General features: G+C 32.6%; 1 protein-coding gene across 3 annotated transcripts in view; it reads left to right on the top strand.

Annotated features, from left to right (window-relative positions):
* Positions 1–16,328, top strand: part of LOC106463199 (ABC transporter G family member 21-like) — a 52,730-nt gene extending 36,402 nt beyond the window's left edge. For 2 of the 3 annotated variants that reach the window (XM_013923194.2, XM_022390644.1), the window contains exons 4-15: positions 3,307–3,412; positions 5,406–5,506; positions 7,117–7,278; positions 7,558–7,651; positions 8,034–8,097; positions 9,671–9,793; positions 10,045–10,208; positions 10,574–10,851; positions 11,383–11,440; positions 11,779–11,993; positions 12,993–13,201; positions 13,830–16,328. In XM_013923194.2, the coding sequence (XP_013778648.1) occupies positions 3,307–3,412; positions 5,406–5,506; positions 7,117–7,278; positions 7,558–7,651; positions 8,034–8,097; positions 9,671–9,793; positions 10,045–10,208; positions 10,574–10,851; positions 11,383–11,440; positions 11,779–11,993; positions 12,993–13,201; positions 13,830–14,022 (1,767 nt within the window). In that variant the 3' untranslated portion in view covers positions 14,023–16,328. The remainder of the gene's footprint in view (positions 1–3,306; positions 3,413–5,405; positions 5,507–7,116; positions 7,279–7,557; positions 7,652–8,033; positions 8,098–9,670; positions 9,794–10,044; positions 10,209–10,573; positions 10,852–11,382; positions 11,441–11,778; positions 11,994–12,992; positions 13,202–13,829) is intronic. The other variant, XM_022390646.1, reaches the window with a different exon arrangement.
* Positions 16,329–17,380: the final 1,052 nt, after the last annotated feature.

Raw genomic sequence — 17,380 nt, 5'->3', positions numbered from 1 at the left:
TATAGAACGTTACCTGTAATATAGATCTTTAAACAGTGATACCGTATAGAACGTTACCTGTAATATAGATATTTAATCAGTAATGTCGTATAGAACGTTAATATATAAAACAAGTAGTATGAAACATTATTAAAAACTGAAAGAAACACGTTATAGAATATTAATCACTACAGTTAGAAAATAAAATGTCAGGTATTTGGGATGTTAATACCGAATAAATCGCTTCTACATATTCCGGTACATTTGAAGAAACTAAAGCTATTATTATCCGACTAATGGGATTCATTATCAACACGAGCTTTCTTTCACAATGAAAAAATCAACAATAATAAAAATGCTTTATATAAATGCTTTCCTAACACTTGTACACTGAAAATTGGGAAAGCGCGTTTATTCACGTGAATCTTCTGGGTGAACACCATGAATATTGAGTTTCTAAGAAGTGTTTATACAATAAGCTCGTACGTACACGTTTTCTAATGACAGACGTGAAAGATTAAACTGGTTTTTCTTCAATCGAAGTGAACAAGTAGCAAGACAAATTAAAGAGAATGCCATGCATTAGGTCTTTTCCACAACAAAACCTTCTATTTCTTCCATCTGGTTGTATTATTGTACAGAAAAAAACCGGAGTTTAGAGTAGAAGCTTTCGTCTGTGGCAACTTTGCCTAATTCCTCTATATTGTGGTCTGAAAGGCTGGTATTTTTCTTTCGAATGCTTATAGTAACGTCACAGTGGAGTTGCTTTTGTGTTAAAAGGTTAACACACACACACGCGCGCGCGCGCTTGATATGAGATTTCCAAATAAACCAAACCTTCCCTCCCTCGTTCAGGCAGCTAGCTGAGTGAAAGTGAGTTACAGTTTAGAGAAATGTCATTAGGGGGGAACCCCGTTGTTGAACTCCCTAACCCCATCAGGAGACAACGCGTCATTAGACGCCGAACCCACAACAGGTGTGAGCGATTTTAAGTGGCCAGTTCATAGCCCCTTTTTACAGGCCGTTTACACCAAAGTGCTTTCAACTCCCCAAAATTCCTAGAAACATTCGGAAAAAAAAAACCACAAAAACTTTCCATGAAATTTACCAATAAAAAAGAAGATAAAAAAAAGGCCCGAGAAAACTTTAATGTACTCTAAGTTACAATTACACTTAACTGTTTCTTTCGGAGTCTTCTTGCGGTCTTTTGAGGCACCCACGTAATAACTGTCATACCCTGTGGCCACGTAATAACTTTCATTGTTAACTGCTCTGATAATGAACTAAAAGTTTCCCGTCACTGCACTGAACATATAGTTAAAGTTTATCTTTCTTTAGAGTAACCAATACATCTATTTTATCCCCCCCCCCCTCATCCTATCTCTTCTTTAACAATCTTGTATCAAAATATCCAAGAATGTGTGCTCTGTCTTTCCGGTGTTATATATATTAAGTCTGGAAAATTTCACGAGAGTTCTTTCTGCACAGTTATCTCGGGTATTGGGAGGAATAATTTTTTTGTTGTTGTTTTTTGTATAGACGATTATAGTCATCGATATCCCCCCCCCCCGTTTCACAAAATAACTTTTTTCACAGCCGTAGATGGTGGATTGCCGCTTTACAAAGTGATAATGTTGCAATACTCGGCAATTTTAAGGAAAGAAAATTTCAGATTGAAGAAAAGTAGAAATAGAATTTGCCGTTTTATACAGGGACAGTCAGTGAGATCTAACCATGCGATCTGTGAATGTTATTACACCGAAATGATCCAACGTGCTTTGTGTCGTATTTATATTTAGATTGACCTTTTCTGTTTCATGTGGTCAGCATGCCTGGATACTGTGAATCCAATGATTCATGGTTCGCGTCCCATTGTCAAGAACACACAAAAAAAAACGCGCTCCGCACTTTCGGGTCGTGTGTGCTCTATAAAAGTGACTGTCAAACCTTACTGTTCAATCGGACAGTAATAGCTTAAAAGTTGGCGGTGGGTTTCTGTTGAATAGCTGCCATCTCCCTAATCTATCAGTTGAAAATTCGGAAAAGCTTTGCTTGTGTAATTTTGCGCGAAACTTATAAACGACCTTGTCATAAATGGGTTTTAATTTTCAAAAGTTTATTATTAAGCCTTATATCTAAGCCTAAGTCAAATGAATATCTAAAGATGTTTGATATGATTGGTTAGTCGTCTTAACTGGTAGAAAATAACGTACAGTTTTAAAATTGACTTAAAAAAAAAAAAAGAGAACGCGAATCGCATGTTTCATACGTTGAACCATACGATACTTCTTTTTTTAAAATAGTTTAGCACGTGATCCGAGCGCCATCTAGTTGCTTAATATTTTTTTCGTTAAAATTTTGTTTTTTTACAAACATTATTTGTTAATGTTATCTGACCTTTAGAACTTAGAAGAAGTAACCAGTAATAATTTTTTTTTAAAGTACTGAATAAATATTTCGAAATTACTGTGGGTGTTCGCGCTATCTATATGCAAATACGCAAGAATCAAATAATGACGTCAATGTTCACATAAGACCCAGTCAGTCAACCATAACTAATTATCCTCGTCTCTATCCATGATGACGTCATATCCTTCTCTCCTGTTTGTTTATCCATGAAAGGAGAGAGTGGAACTAAAGTGAACCAGTGAAAAACTGGTATCTTTCTTCTTGTTCTATATTACACTTAGTTTACTATTAACCTATACGAGTCTTTAGTTTAGCCCGTTTAAACGAATCTTAACAATACTTTTTTATTATGTCTTGATACGATTTTATTGTTACCTTATAGATTTAAATCACAAAATAATGCATACTAGTTTCACTATGGTAAACAAGTATTATCAAATAAAAAGTGTTTTGAACGAATATTTAATCGTTTCATTTGGCTGCACTTTTTGAATATTTTCTGATTTGTAAGGTCCTATAATACATGTGAAATAAAAATGTATATATAATATATAACAAACCATGTACAGCGTAGGTCTACATCATTTCTAATCGATATCAGTTGGTCTTTATATAACGAGATTTATCCGAGGAAGTAAAGAGGTCGAGTTGGAGAACCTCAAACAGTCTTTTTACTATAAAATAATATAAAAGTGATTGTACGTAGATGTATAAAGGACAGTACACTGAACGTTAAGCCTCACTTTGTTTGGGAAGATGCGCTTGCTTAGGCTAAGGAGTAATGCTATGTTTTGTTCGTATTATATAGTTTTCTGTTAATATTTTAAATTTCAGTAAACTGCTATTTTTCTCCTGAAATATGAATAATATATCGGTTGAAATAATATGTTCATTAAAAAGCAATATTCCGCATTTCAGTATTCTGCTTTATTGAGACTTCCCGACTACATATCTTACCGTGAAAAGATGGAGTACGTGGACCACATCTTAGATGTATTAGATCTTGGCCGCTGTCAAGACACTGGTAAGTTTTAGTTTCGTCCAACATTTTACTGTGATGTGAAAAGATGGATTACGTGGACCACATCTTAGAAGTATTGGATCTCGGCAGCTGTCAAGACACTGTTAAGTTTTAGTTTCATCCAACATTTCTCACTGATTAGGCAGTGTCCATTATCATACAAACGTAGACCAAACCTTAAAATTATTGAAGCTCAGCCGTTGTATGAATCTTGAAGGTGGTTGTTGTTTTTGAGAGGTAGGGGATACTCGCATGTTTTTATTTGTCATACTCCTAACATCACCTGTTTTACGGGGCTATATTACTTTAAACTACCAATTTCTGACAGTAGTAATCATACTCGCCTCTCGTGTAGGTAGCGTTTAGATTTCAGTAAACACGAAATTTATATGCACGAAAATGATAAACACACATAAAAGTATATTACAGAGAGAAGTGTGAAATATATGAGAGACCTTTACATCTTTTGTAGCGAGATCGATTGGGGTCAAGGAAAATACTGTATGTTAAATTTAACAGTTGTTTTTCGAAACTTTGTGGTGTATTTCTTGAGCAGAGGAATTAGATACAAAATAATAGTTGAAACAAGTAATCATAGAGTAAGTGAGCAATTAAACCTTATTGACTTCTTGGATGGCTGTCACTTTTTATATGTCCTTTCTGTTGGTTATGTTATTTTTTTTATTAAACTGACAATGTTCAGAAACGCAGCTATATGTCACTTCCAATTAAGTTTTCCAACAAAAATTAATTTCAAGCTCTAAAATTAGTGAATAAATGTCTGTCCGATCGAGCTCTTCTCAAGGCTTCAAGAACGCCAGAGTAGCTGATATTACTACATATATTTTGTTGCATGTTATGAATTCATGGTGCTTGAACTTGGTGAAGAAAAAAATTTCTTGCTCTTGACAATAATTAATGAATTGGTTGTGTTATCGGTATCACAGAACTTTTCTTACTCGTGCCTCATAAAAATAAAATGTTCTGTATACGAACCTTTTGACAGTAATTAATGAGTGCCTTGCCTGCCTTTGACGTTATTCGAACAGACCAACATTTCAAATTATAATCCAGCAGATGGCGATACTGGGTCGAGTTGGCAGCTTGCCACAGCGTCAAGTTCAGGGTTGGATGATTTAAAGTGATGTCTTTTGTGCATTTATTTTTAAAGTAATTAAGGTTATTATAAAAGTAGGTAAATAGATCATATCTTCTTTCATATAACAAAGTATAGATTTCTTTATATCCACGAAAGATGTAACATTTAGACTGGCATTGGCCCAGCTAAGATAGAAGGGTACCGCCATTTTCTAACACTTTAAGATAAATATTTAGGTAAAGGGGTTTGTACTGACTCGTACTGTTTCAAGGAAAAGCTTCATATACAGATGATACATTTGATAATAACAGTAGGACTTTATTTAGTGAATGAAATATATAGTGATTTTAAGATGTATGCTTTTGTGATTGGAGGGTTTATATCGCTAAAATCCGAGGTTAGATTTCCCGTGGTGTAGATAGTTCATTGTGCAGCTTTGCACTAAAAAAAAGGGAAACAAAAACAATAAAGGGGGAATTCAAATTATTATTTTATATCAATATAAAATTTGCTTTTATTAAAGAAGTTTGAAAATCTGACGAGATTTAAAACTGAAAAAGTGTAAAAACAATTGTGCCTAAAATAATTACCAGTTCTTTAAAGAATTTTAAGGACGCGTATAGATTGTAATGGATTTGAACCTATATGAACTACACTTGCTCGGAGTGTAAGACGAGACTGAGGTCTTAGCAGAGGCATCAAAACGTCGTCAATCCCTAGACTCCAGATGGATTTCCTAACAGGTTTTTCTTCTCTCAAGTTTATTTTGGTTTACCAGATACGTAATTAAGTTCTTGTTAAGCTACACCATATTTACGAAATTATATAAAATATGATGCCGCCTTCCATTGATTATTGTAATATTTACAAGGTTTAAATTTTCTTATTCTTACACAGTAATAGGGGATATGATGAAACGCGGACTTTCTGGAGGAGAGAAAAAAAGAGCCAACATTGCCAGTGAGCTTCTGACAAACCCCACCACCATGTTACTAGATGTATGTATCAGAAGTTCCTATTCATGTCCTCTGTTTGTTGCCATCTGTTGGCAATGTTTGAAATTACTTGTATTTTTTATTAATCTTTTGTTGTTTGTACATGAACACAGCTGATTTTCTAAATCAATAATTATTCAAAACAAAACATTTTCCCATGCTAAGTTTGTAGTCGTTTTCGGGTACTTTCATTCATATTTTGATATAAAACTTGTGATGTAATTTTAATTGTTTTTATATATTTTAGAATGTTTAAATAAGTATCTGAAAGCCCTTGATACATGTCCACTAATTTAAAGATTATTTATCAAATACAGATATGAAAACGTAAGAATGTAACTATTACTATATTTTTCCGTTGTCATATTTCTTTAAAGTTTTGTTTCTAATTTTACTAAATTAAGGTCTCACCTATCAACATCTTTAAAAAATAAGAGTCCTTCTATATGTACAGAAGTTGAGAACGTTATGTTAAAACGATTTTAGAGCCTCACAATATCGTTACACTCCATGTTGCCATGGCCAGTCATGGTCTAACTGACGACAGTGAATCTTGACAATAGGCCTGTAGCGTAGTTTTCATTGCAAAAGGCTCCGTCGTAAGGTTGTCATGTCAAAAGCACATTAGTACTCCTTGCATGCTTTTAGTATTCCATCTACTGTACTAGAAAGACTCTATCTCATGCCTGTTTCAACAGTCCGATTGCACAGGAACCCGTAAGCGCTGTGTCTGGCGAATTGACTGTTATGTCTTTCTATGGCATAGCATGAATACACATTTCATTCTCCAGCTGTTTGTAACAATTATCTAACTGTTAAACGGATATGTTGTGGAAGAAACTTGTGTTTACGTGATTTTGTAGCATTTTCAAACGTAAATTATTTTTAATTATGTTACGTACTGTTGCCTTGGACACGTGGGCGGTTTTTGCCACTTTACGTTCGTGTATTTCCAACCTGTTACAAGATACGGCGCGTTGCTTACTATGTCTGGGGTACAACTTGTTGCAGGTCTCTTTTTGGATGGTCCTGGTGCCCCAAGTTGATCATTATTCATTTGTTTCCAATGTCATTAAGTATAAGGGGTACATCCGTTGTGGAAATACTAAACTCTAATTTGAACACATCTTTGTGATCTGATTGTATGAATATTTTGCAACAGTGACAATCACAGTCCACCAACCTTCCAGTCAGATATTTTACATAACTTTCTGAAAAGTGATTAATTTTGTGGTGGCATCACACTATCTACATAACACCAAACAATGGAAAACCATAGTTCAGATACGTGGCGTTCCACCGCGACTTTCTATTGGTTCTGTTTGTTAAGTGAGCTTCTGATTTGTATATTCAAAATCGTTTTGATATAACGTTCTCAATCCTCTGTATAATTAACCCTGTATTACGACAAACAACCATATTCATTACACATCTATTGAACTCGTCAGAAAATAGGGCCCAATTGCCAAAAATCCAGAGAGAAAGGTGTGTCTCGGGAGACAAATTTAAAAAAAAGGGGGGGGGGAGTCTTCCATGAAATAAGAGTTTATGTGTGATTTAGGAATTGAAGGTCCGTTTTTAAACAAAATGTTTATTTGTTTTCGATAATTTAGGAGCCGACATCAGGCTTGGATTCCAGCACCGCTTTCTCCCTAATGTCTACATTAAAGGAGTACGCTGAAAAAGAAAACAAAACAGTGATAATCACAGTACACCAACCTTCCAGTCAGATATTTTACATGTTTGATCGCCTACTTCTGCTTTGCAGTGGACAAGTATGTATTATTTACCACCTTAAGCTGTTATAAGTACATCGCTGGCCTTTATAATCTGTCGTTTTGTTAAATTTCAAGTTATTTTGTTGACATTTGACAAGATTTTGAAATGCTTCTCCTTTGTTTCATTTTTCATTCATGAAGTCATATTGCAAGTGGAGATTTTATTTTCTAGAGTTACAATTTTTAACAGAAAAATAATTTTTGTTTTCAATTAAATCTTTGCTTTTCAGAATTAGAAAATTTGTAAATAGTCCGTACTTTTTTATTTTATTTTAGATGGCATATTTTGGTGACACAAGCCAAGTTGTTGACTTTTTCAGCAGTGTAGGACTACAGATAACACCTCATTATAACCCTGCTGACTTCATTAGTAAGTATAACCTTTGCGATATATGCATTTACCATATATATGTCATCCCGGACTCCAGACCATGATTGGTTAAGAATAGGTAAAAAGGGTGACTCAAGAAATGCATTATTTATAGCCAACTTATCAATTTATTTTTTTTATAACAAGTCATTGTTTGTAGAGTATTTTCTGCTCTTATGATTCATGTTTATTTCCACATTGTTTGAAAACTAGCGGTTAAATTATTTTATTCACCAAACTTGGTAAATTTATTTTCATTGAGTTATGTCGTAAATAAAAACTTTCTTAGGATGAGAGATCTAAGTTTATGTTTTTGATTGTGTAGAAATTAAGAAGTATATTATTTCATGACGAATAACTGAGCCTACATGTTTTGTTTCAGTGGAACAACTTAAGAAAGATTCCAAAACACAAGAGAAAATTATCACCGCAGCGCTTGAAGCTAGGTAAAGTCATCTTAATATCCTTACTTTTTTATATGGTTATAAGAAACATAAATTTTTTGGAGAGCTATATGAGTGTGTTTATAGTTCTAAGCTATATATTCAACGTTTTAATCAGATGTTTGCTAGAGGGAGCTTGTGATTAGGATGACATTAGGGTTTAGAAAATTCATGAAAGTTACTAATGAGTACTGATTGGTTAATACACTAGTTCAGTGCCAGTTAGTTAATAAGCTAAGCAGTGAAACAGTGAGTACAGATTGAGCTAGGTCTGCGATTCAGTCGAAATTATTAAGTTCGATGAGTCAGTAGCAAGAGTTATCGCGTCCGTCTATTTTACTAGTTGATTACATAGTGAGTTACGTGTTATCTATAAAAGATAATTAAGTTAGACGTAATAACCATTAGTCTCGGAATTTCTAGAAACGTTGTTTGTGAATTTAGTCTTATAGTAGTTTAATGATTAAAATGAAAAGTTTATTTATGAATTAGGCTCACAAGTGAAGGTGGCAAACGTTTATTGAAAAAATTAATTCGTTAGCGTTATGTGGATTGAACTTTATTTTTACCTAGGGTGGCTCGCAGTTAATACTGAGGAGGAGGCCAACGATATTTTAAACCAAACCCCAAAAATATATTAATAATGGAAAAGGTACTTACTTCGGGTGTCTCAATTTATTTATACGCAAGTTCGAGCTTTTGGTTTTTCATAGCTGTAAATACATTGGTAATCACCAATCGTCGTCATCCTAAATAAGGCCTAACTATAGTTCGAACTTTAAAACTCCGAAATAACCTCCAAGTCAAGATAAATCATCGTATTTTTCAATCAAGTCACTGCATATCATTTAGTGAAACTCGCCTTTAATTGTTTCTATCCTTAAACTCCCTGAATAATCACATAATAATTAAATTTGTGCCAGCCTTTGATCACCGCGATCTTGTGAGGCTTGCGTACTCTTGTTATTATAAACGTTTCTTAAAATAAATTACATTGGCTGTTTTGAATTAAACCCAGCTTCTGACTGGCTCAATTAGATCTGTAGCCGTTCTAAAAATCCCAGTTAAACCCGGTAAGAAGGCTGGCTTCTCCCGGGTGTATCCTTAGCAAATACAGAGAAATAGTACAGATAAAAAGAAATGGAGAGAAACATGACTATTCTGTACCTCACACCAAGATATGTCATCTCGATGAATGGTATAGTATAGGACAAGAATATTTATATTTCACTTTTTGAGCGTTTTGCTACAAAACAAATACGAAAATCAACAACAAATGTGTGTGTGTCTATATATATATATATATATATATACATACATATATATATACATAAGTAAGAAAGAAATATTCTGTTGCACCAGTTCTTAGCATAATTCTATAAGTAGCCAACTTTGTAATAATTAATCTTGTTACAGTTACATGTGTTCTTAGTGGAATTATCTGTACAGCTAGGACTTAATGCAGTTATATATAGCATTACTTTTATTTACAACAATCTGAATCGATAATTCTAAGCAGAACTTTTTGTAAACTAGAATCTATTTTACGTAACTTTTTAACATGCTTATACAATAGGAACCTAGAATTTCAACAAATGCTATGTCTGCCCAGTGAAGATGATGAAACTGTTTGCTCTCACAGCTCTGCCCTAGATTTTCAAAGTTGCGATAAACAACCCTGGGAACACCTTCGTAACTGGTAAGAACAATGAATATTTACTGTTTAATTAACTATATTTCTTTATAAAACAAGTTTGTAGAAATTGGATTTTAAGCCATTTTCCATTAGGATATTTTTGCTTTAACTTTGTGATTTACTGAAAATTTTCTGTAAGGTCTCCATTTTTCTCATACTTAATGAAAACAAATGCTTTGTGTATACTTTTGATTGAACCCAATAAGTCTGGGAAATTTAATACTTGATTTCTGTGTGTTATTACTTAATCCTAGTGAGCTTGTGAAACATGATCTGGAGAGCACTGAGCCATCTTCTCACTCTACCTCAACGCCGTACATATGGAACATACCACCTTCATCTAAACATGACCAAACCAGGCCAGTAGAAGTCATCATTGATCAAGACAAAAAATTACGAACTATATATCAGAAAATAGGTTAGTTTTATTCCTAAATTGAAAGAAAAGGTTTACACACTTATAAGAAGAGTGAATAATTTTCAAGCCTATAGCTGCCAATTGAACATCAATATTTGTTTAAAGATAGAAGACATTATAATCAGTTGTCTTCAGATAACTACTGGTTTATTGTTAAAAAGAGCTATAGTTTTCTTTTCAACTAATGTTTAGGTGCCTATAACAAGTTGTACTTATTATTTGATAGAATATAATGTAGCGTGTTAAAAGAATCGCTTTCTATTCTTGCATAATGAACTGAATGAAGTTAAAATTTCAAAAGTTTCTTTGCCTATGTTAGTTTTTTTTTGTTTATTAGAACTGATTTTTTTCACTACTTTTTTAAGCAGTTCATCAAGATGATAATGATTCAGGAAGATCTTCATGGTCTGGAGTTGTTAGCTCAACATTTAGTAGTCAGGATGATCTAGAAGAAGAAGAAAAGTGGCCAACGTCCTTCTGGACACAACTTAAAGTTCTTACTCAGCGTAACTTTCTAGAAGCCAAGAGCCGCATGCTGTCCAAGTTGAACTGGATTCAGACTCTAGGGTTAGGTCTTCTCTGTGGACTTATTTGGTTCCAAGTTCAACGGACAGAGCCAACGCTCTGGGACATCCGGGGTTGGGTGAGCACCTGTATTATTGGAACCATATTAAATTGTTACCAGTACTACTATTAACAGAAAATGTGTATATATAAAAAAAAAAAGTTAGAGATTAAGAGCAATGTAGATGATATTTTTAAGTAAAAACAAAGTTGGGATTCACTGTACACTACAAAAAATAAAATAAAATCTAAAATAATTAATGCCTTTGCATTTTATGTGCAATACAGGTTTCAGTTTAATATACTGAATGTACACATGTTCCTTTCTCATTGCTATGGCTAGCCTAAATTCTTTGATTCTCATCTCTGAACAGAAATTCTGTATATTACCTTAAAATAGCCATTAGAAAATGTGAAAAATTAAAATATTAAGTATAATGTGTCATATTTTGGAACATCATACTAATCTAGAAATCTATGAAGAAGGCAGGAGATATTTTTAGTTAATATTTATAAAATATCTTGTAAAACTCGGTTAAAATTTAATTTGAATGGATTGTTTTTAAGCTATTGTTCTCAAGAATGAAGATCTGTATTATATTTGTTTCAGATGTTCTTCAGTATGACTTATTGGATGTTGTTTGCATTATTTGGAGCTTTGATCTCTTGTAAGTATCAAAATTAGCAGATGTTTCCCATTCTGTATCTCATAATATTATCAACCTTATTTAAAACTTAACATTATGTTGTATATAAAACTATTAACTATAAGTTATTATGTGTGAACGCAAACTTTTTGACAGTACTAGCAAAGTTTTTATACATATATGCAATTATGTAATATATTCACGAATATATAAAAGTAACATATGTTTGTATTTTATGGCTCTTCTAGAATTTAAGAAACATGTTTTTTTTATGTGTAAGCCAATAAATCTAAACTTGTATGCTGGTATTAAACCATTATAGTTTGTATTCATTCTGCGTTTTTTATATTTTTTTGCAGTTCCTCCAGAACGGGAAGTGATAAACAAGGAAAGAGCTTCAGGAGCTTACAGACTGTCTGCCTACTATCTGGCCAAGATGATTGGAGAATTACCTCTAACATTAACTTTACCTACTGTCTTTCATTTTATATCTTACCCTATGTTAGGCATCTATAGTTCACAGACCTTCCTTTGTCTTTGGGGTTTCCTCATCCTCAACACCATTGTAGCTCAGGTAAGTAACCATGACAACTAGCTAAAACATGTATTATTATTATAGTATTCAGTGTCTTAGCTCAAGTGAGAAACCAAGACAGTTAGTGGGAACTTGTATATTTAATATTACAGTATTGTGTGTCATAGCCCAAGTGATTAATCATGACAAGCAATTGGAATTTGCATTTTTATAGTATTTTTTGTACAATTTTTTTTTTTCTGTATGTATACATGAGGAAAAGATATTAATAAATTAGATGTCTTTTGCTTCAGTCCATAATTCTGGTGGATGTTGCAATTATCTTAGCAAATACCACCACCTCATGGGAAAAACAACTTTTTCCTTGTAAACAATTAATAAAAAAAAGAAAATATGGTTAATTTTGCAAACTGTAAATATATTTTTTGAAAGAGAATTTAAGAATTAGTTATGTGGCATATGAATCGTTGGTATTTGTATTTTAAAACTGCAGCATTTGAGAAACACTATTCACACAGATTTTTCTATGTTGCATACTAGAGATATAAATGATTAAACGTCAAAAGCTCTTTGTATTGCTGAAGGTAGATTTTGTAGTTCTAATCAAAGCATAGCAATATAATTGATGAAAATAACTTGTAATTATAGTTTTAGTTAAACATGTTAACATTTATTAGACCTTTCTGAAACAAAACAAGACTTGCCAGCCATTCTACAGTTGAATTCAAATTTGATGACGAGGAACTCACTTTGAGACTAATAATGGTTGGAGATGGCTTGAATGAGTAATGAAGAAAAACTTTAATATAAGTTTTTCTTCATTACCCATTCAAGCAGTCTCCAACCATTATCATTCTACAGTTGGCTTTTTTTTGTTGCAAGATTTGATTTATACATGATAATTTAAATATGTGGTTACTATCTCCATCAGCACCTCACATTGAGTATCTCAACACTCCAAAGGTTTATAATAAGTTAAGTTATAAAATTGCAACAAACAATAATTAAATTAGATTTTATTTATTTATTTTTTTACAGAGTGTTGGACTGTTTATTGGGGCATCCTGTACTGACCTGCAAGTTTCAGTAACAATTTCTGCTCTCTACTCTTTGTCCACCATGTTGTTTGGAGGTTATTACTCTTCTTCCATTCCTCCATGGCTTCAATGGCTACAATACCTTTCTATTGTTCATTATGCTTATCAAAACATGCAGATAGTGGAGTTCAGTGGAGGACCACCAATTCGGTGAGGAGATACCAAACTCATAATAGCTAATTTTTTTTATAAAGATATATTTTATATTATCTCAGAAAATATTTATAAAAGTTTGAAATACATTGTTTGTTTTGTTTGTTCATGATTACTTGGTGTTAACAAGAATTCATAATGTTCAGTTTCATGAAGTTTTCTACAGCTTTCTTTCTGTTGTTTTTAAACCCCCTTTTCCCCCCTGTAGAAGTTTCTTTTCAGCAATACTTTGCTATAAACCACAGAAAGCATTTTCCAATATGAATTACTGCTTCTGTTTAATTCGTTTGTAAGATATATTCAGTAAATAATCATGAACCAATAAAAACTATTTGAATACAAGAATTATTTACTCAAGGCATTTTTTAGTTTTAAAGTGTAGTATGCTTAAGTGTCTTTCTTGTGTAAATACATTTAAATAAAGTAATTTGCAAATTTATGATATTGGCTACTGTATTCATATTTATGTAAACGAGTGTCTTCAAGAGTATTAAATTGTCATCACCAAGTAACAAGCTTTATTTACATACATTTTGATATTTGAACAAAAAGTTGAGAAAATTACCTGCTTGAGTTTTTTAGAATATGTTTGTTAGAATAATAGTTTTATTTTTCTCTCTTTCAGGTGTGCGTCAACTAATTCGCAGTTTGAGGTGTGTCGTTCTGGCAGTTCAGTATTTATTCCGATAGAAGATATCATTAATCAACAAGGTCAGGCGTTCCCTCTGTGGGCCAATACTTTTATTTTGGTGATTTTTCTCGCAGTTTTTCGAATAATGGGCTACCTAGTACTGAGGTTTATTCGTAAACCAAAGTGATTATCTTACTAATTCATGAAGTTTATCAAAATATAAAGAAACAATCAGAAACTTCTAATAGTGCATACTGTATGAACTATGCTCAAATAATGAGGGATATCATGCCAGAATTGTCTGGCAAAAAATATAACGTAGATATCTGAAGTAAGATACATGAGATATATATATATATAGTTATTGTATATCATAGTGCCAAAATAAGGGCACAAAATTGTCCTTCACACCTAGAGGGTACTGAAATAGTATCCTCAAGGTCTGTGGTACCTAACCAGTATGAAAGGATTGTTCTCTGCCAGAATAAGCAGACTGTGATCTAGTTATAACATGTGAACTATAAGTCTAGGAAACTAGCCAGTATAGAAGGATTGTTCACTGCCAGAATTAATGGACTGTGATCTAGTTATAATATGTGAACTACAAGTCTGGGAAACTAGCCAGTATAGGATTGTTCACTGCCAGGAATGAGCAGACTGTGATCTAGTTATATTTACCTACATGGGTGAATGAACCTACTCCCGGTAACGTTGCAATTTGGGTCAACGAATACACATTGTCTTTATATTTATCAAGAAATTTAAAATCTGATTGGTACTTTCTTCTTTACCACATATTATTCAATCATCTCTAAAGCTTCAGATCCATTGGTTAAATAAGATAACTTATTCAATGTGAAGAATGTGATACACAATAATTGAAGGACCAAAACTATCAACAGTTTATTGACCAATATATGTAGTTCTGTAAAACAGAAATATAAAACTGAAGCTATTATAAGGAAGGTACCTAAGAATTATTGTGTGTTTGACTTTAATATACCTAGTCAAAGTTGAATCTTGATGGAGAAAGATTCAATAATTTAATACTGGCTTCCATTAGCACTGTTGATTTTTTTTCAAATGCAAATATCTAGAAGGTTTGAGATTTATTCTCGGAAAATACAGAAATGGTATATGTTCACAATTATGACTAGAAACTCAAAATGAATTGCAGGGAACCTTGTATTTGAAACCCCTCCAGCTTTTGACATTTTATCACAAAGCAAGTAATGCAATTTACGATTTTTTTAAGTTAGAAGATAAACTTTGTACACTGAGATGCACTTATCATTCCTTCAACTTTAATTACAAGTAACTAGCAAGCCTTTGATTTACTATCAAGAAAGAAGTGTCATGTTAAATAGCAAGTGAAGGGACAAAAAAGTTTCAAATTATCAGTTCTTTTTTTTTAATTCTTGGATTACTAAGTGTATTAGCAATCTTTAGTATTCAGAATCGGAAAGAAAGAAAACACCAGCGTCTATTTATCAATGGACACTAAGCTCGTAGCCACGTCTGGAAGTAGGGGGTTCTTTTTAGTCCCAAGTGGAAATTGTTTCCTGTGTAATTTTAGTAGTGCCCAGGGAAGAAGAAGATTTCAGAAATATATAATGGTTCCTTTATTATCACTGCAAACAAACGTTTCTAGTACTTTTCCTCTGATAAGTATGAAAGTGCTATTTCTGCACGTATGCACAGTGCTACAAAAGCAATTATATAATGAGAGGCCATCATCAAAGAAAAGAAATATTAATAGCCAAGAGTGTGGGATTCATTTTCAGCCCCACTGGCTTGATGGACACAACAAGAAGGCTGATTGTTACATTAGTATACCATTCAAAAACTTCACATTAACCTGAAATACAAAGATATTAGGTATAGCATTCCGAGGTGAATGCAGTTTGGAAGAGAATAGTATTTTGAAGTCTTCTTATCCATATAACTCGAAGCTAGTACACAGGATGGAGAGAAATCACGAGTAACTGATATTAAAGTGTTTGTGTGATAAATTCTTGATAAGGTAGAAAGTGCTATTAAGGAAGACCTATTCGATGGTAGGTTCTGTTTGAGGAAAAGAAAACTGTTTTGATCTGGAATTTTATTTACAATTTTTATTAAAATCTTTTTGTTTATGATAAGATGTTTCATTTTTATATCACCTTAAGAAGCAATAAACTATTTTTGTGACACTTTTTAATCTAAACTCTGAAGTAGAACATGATTCACTCATCGTTATAATCACTATTTTAGTTTACTGTTGTAAGCTTACAGAATACATGATTTTAGTAAGCATGGCCAGTTTTGTAATATATATAAGATTTTTAAATGAATATCTAATTCATTAATTGGCCAAAGTAAATTTGTGAAAGTAAATCTAAAGTGTAAGGTGCAAGTTGCACAAGTCCAAATATATATACCCACCAAATAGGTAGTTAATGTAATATTGTTTCTGTTATGTCTTTGTCAGAATAAAAAAAAAGATTTTATCGAGTTTTAATGACTAATATTCTCATTTTACTTGTACACCTGCTTGCACATAAACATACACAGGTGAATTGTTTTCAGAAGTTTCTATTTGTATTTAAGGAAAGACAAAATATTCTAAAGATAAATGATTTTAGTTTTTTACAAAATGATAAAAACCCGAGTGCTTACAAAAGGTGGACCTTTCTTCATCGGGGGCAAACTGTTCTTGGTTTATTGGAAGAAATATCCTCTTAATTACAGCTAATTCTTTTAAAAGTAGTTGTGTATTATTTTTAGTGGAAAACTTCTGTAATACAATGAAGCCTTTCTCCTAAGAACTAAAATATATAATGGCTAAAAATTAACTGAATTTGATCATGTCATTTACATGCATTTTTTTTTATGTACTTTCAGTTGGTTTATGGGAATAATTACAATTATATAAATAATTTTCCATACAATTTAATATTCAGATTTGGAACATGACAATCATTGTAGATTTAATTACAACATGAATCAACACTTAGGCTCATGAAACTTGCTCTAAAAATGTAGAGTTAACAACAATAATTATTTACATTGCCTTACTCATCTTTTGAGATCTTTGAAGAGGTTACTGCTTATGTAGATGAGGGTAAGGGTGTGGATATTCAGAATGCATTTGACGAGGTAATGCATAAAAGGCTTGCTAAAAAAATGAATGTCATGAGTGGAGTACCTTAAGACTCAGTATTAGAATCTTTGCTGTTTTTGATCATATCAATGACAGAGATGAAGGAATGGTCAATAATTAATGTCATGAGTGGAGTACCTTAAGACTCAGTATTAGAATCTTTGCTGTTTTTGATCATATCAATGACAGAGATGAAGGAATGGTCAATAATTAATGTCATGAGTGGAGTACCTTAAGACTCAGTATTAGAATCTTTGCTGTTTTTGATCATATCAATGACAGAGATGAAGGAATGGTCAATAATTAATGTCATGAGTGGAGTACCTTAAGACTCAGTATTAGAATCTTTGCTGTTTTTGATCATATCAATGACAGAGATGAAGGAATGGTCAATAAAGGATTT

This window comes from Limulus polyphemus, unplaced genomic scaffold (genome assembly GCF_000517525.1).
Source record: "Limulus polyphemus unplaced genomic scaffold, Limulus_polyphemus-2.1.2 Scaffold1346, whole genome shotgun sequence".
NCBI classification, from domain to species: Eukaryota; Metazoa; Arthropoda; class Merostomata; order Xiphosura; family Limulidae; genus Limulus; species Limulus polyphemus.
The sequence above is the reverse complement of the archived record's forward strand: the minus strand, read 5'-3'. Positions and strand labels throughout refer to the sequence as shown.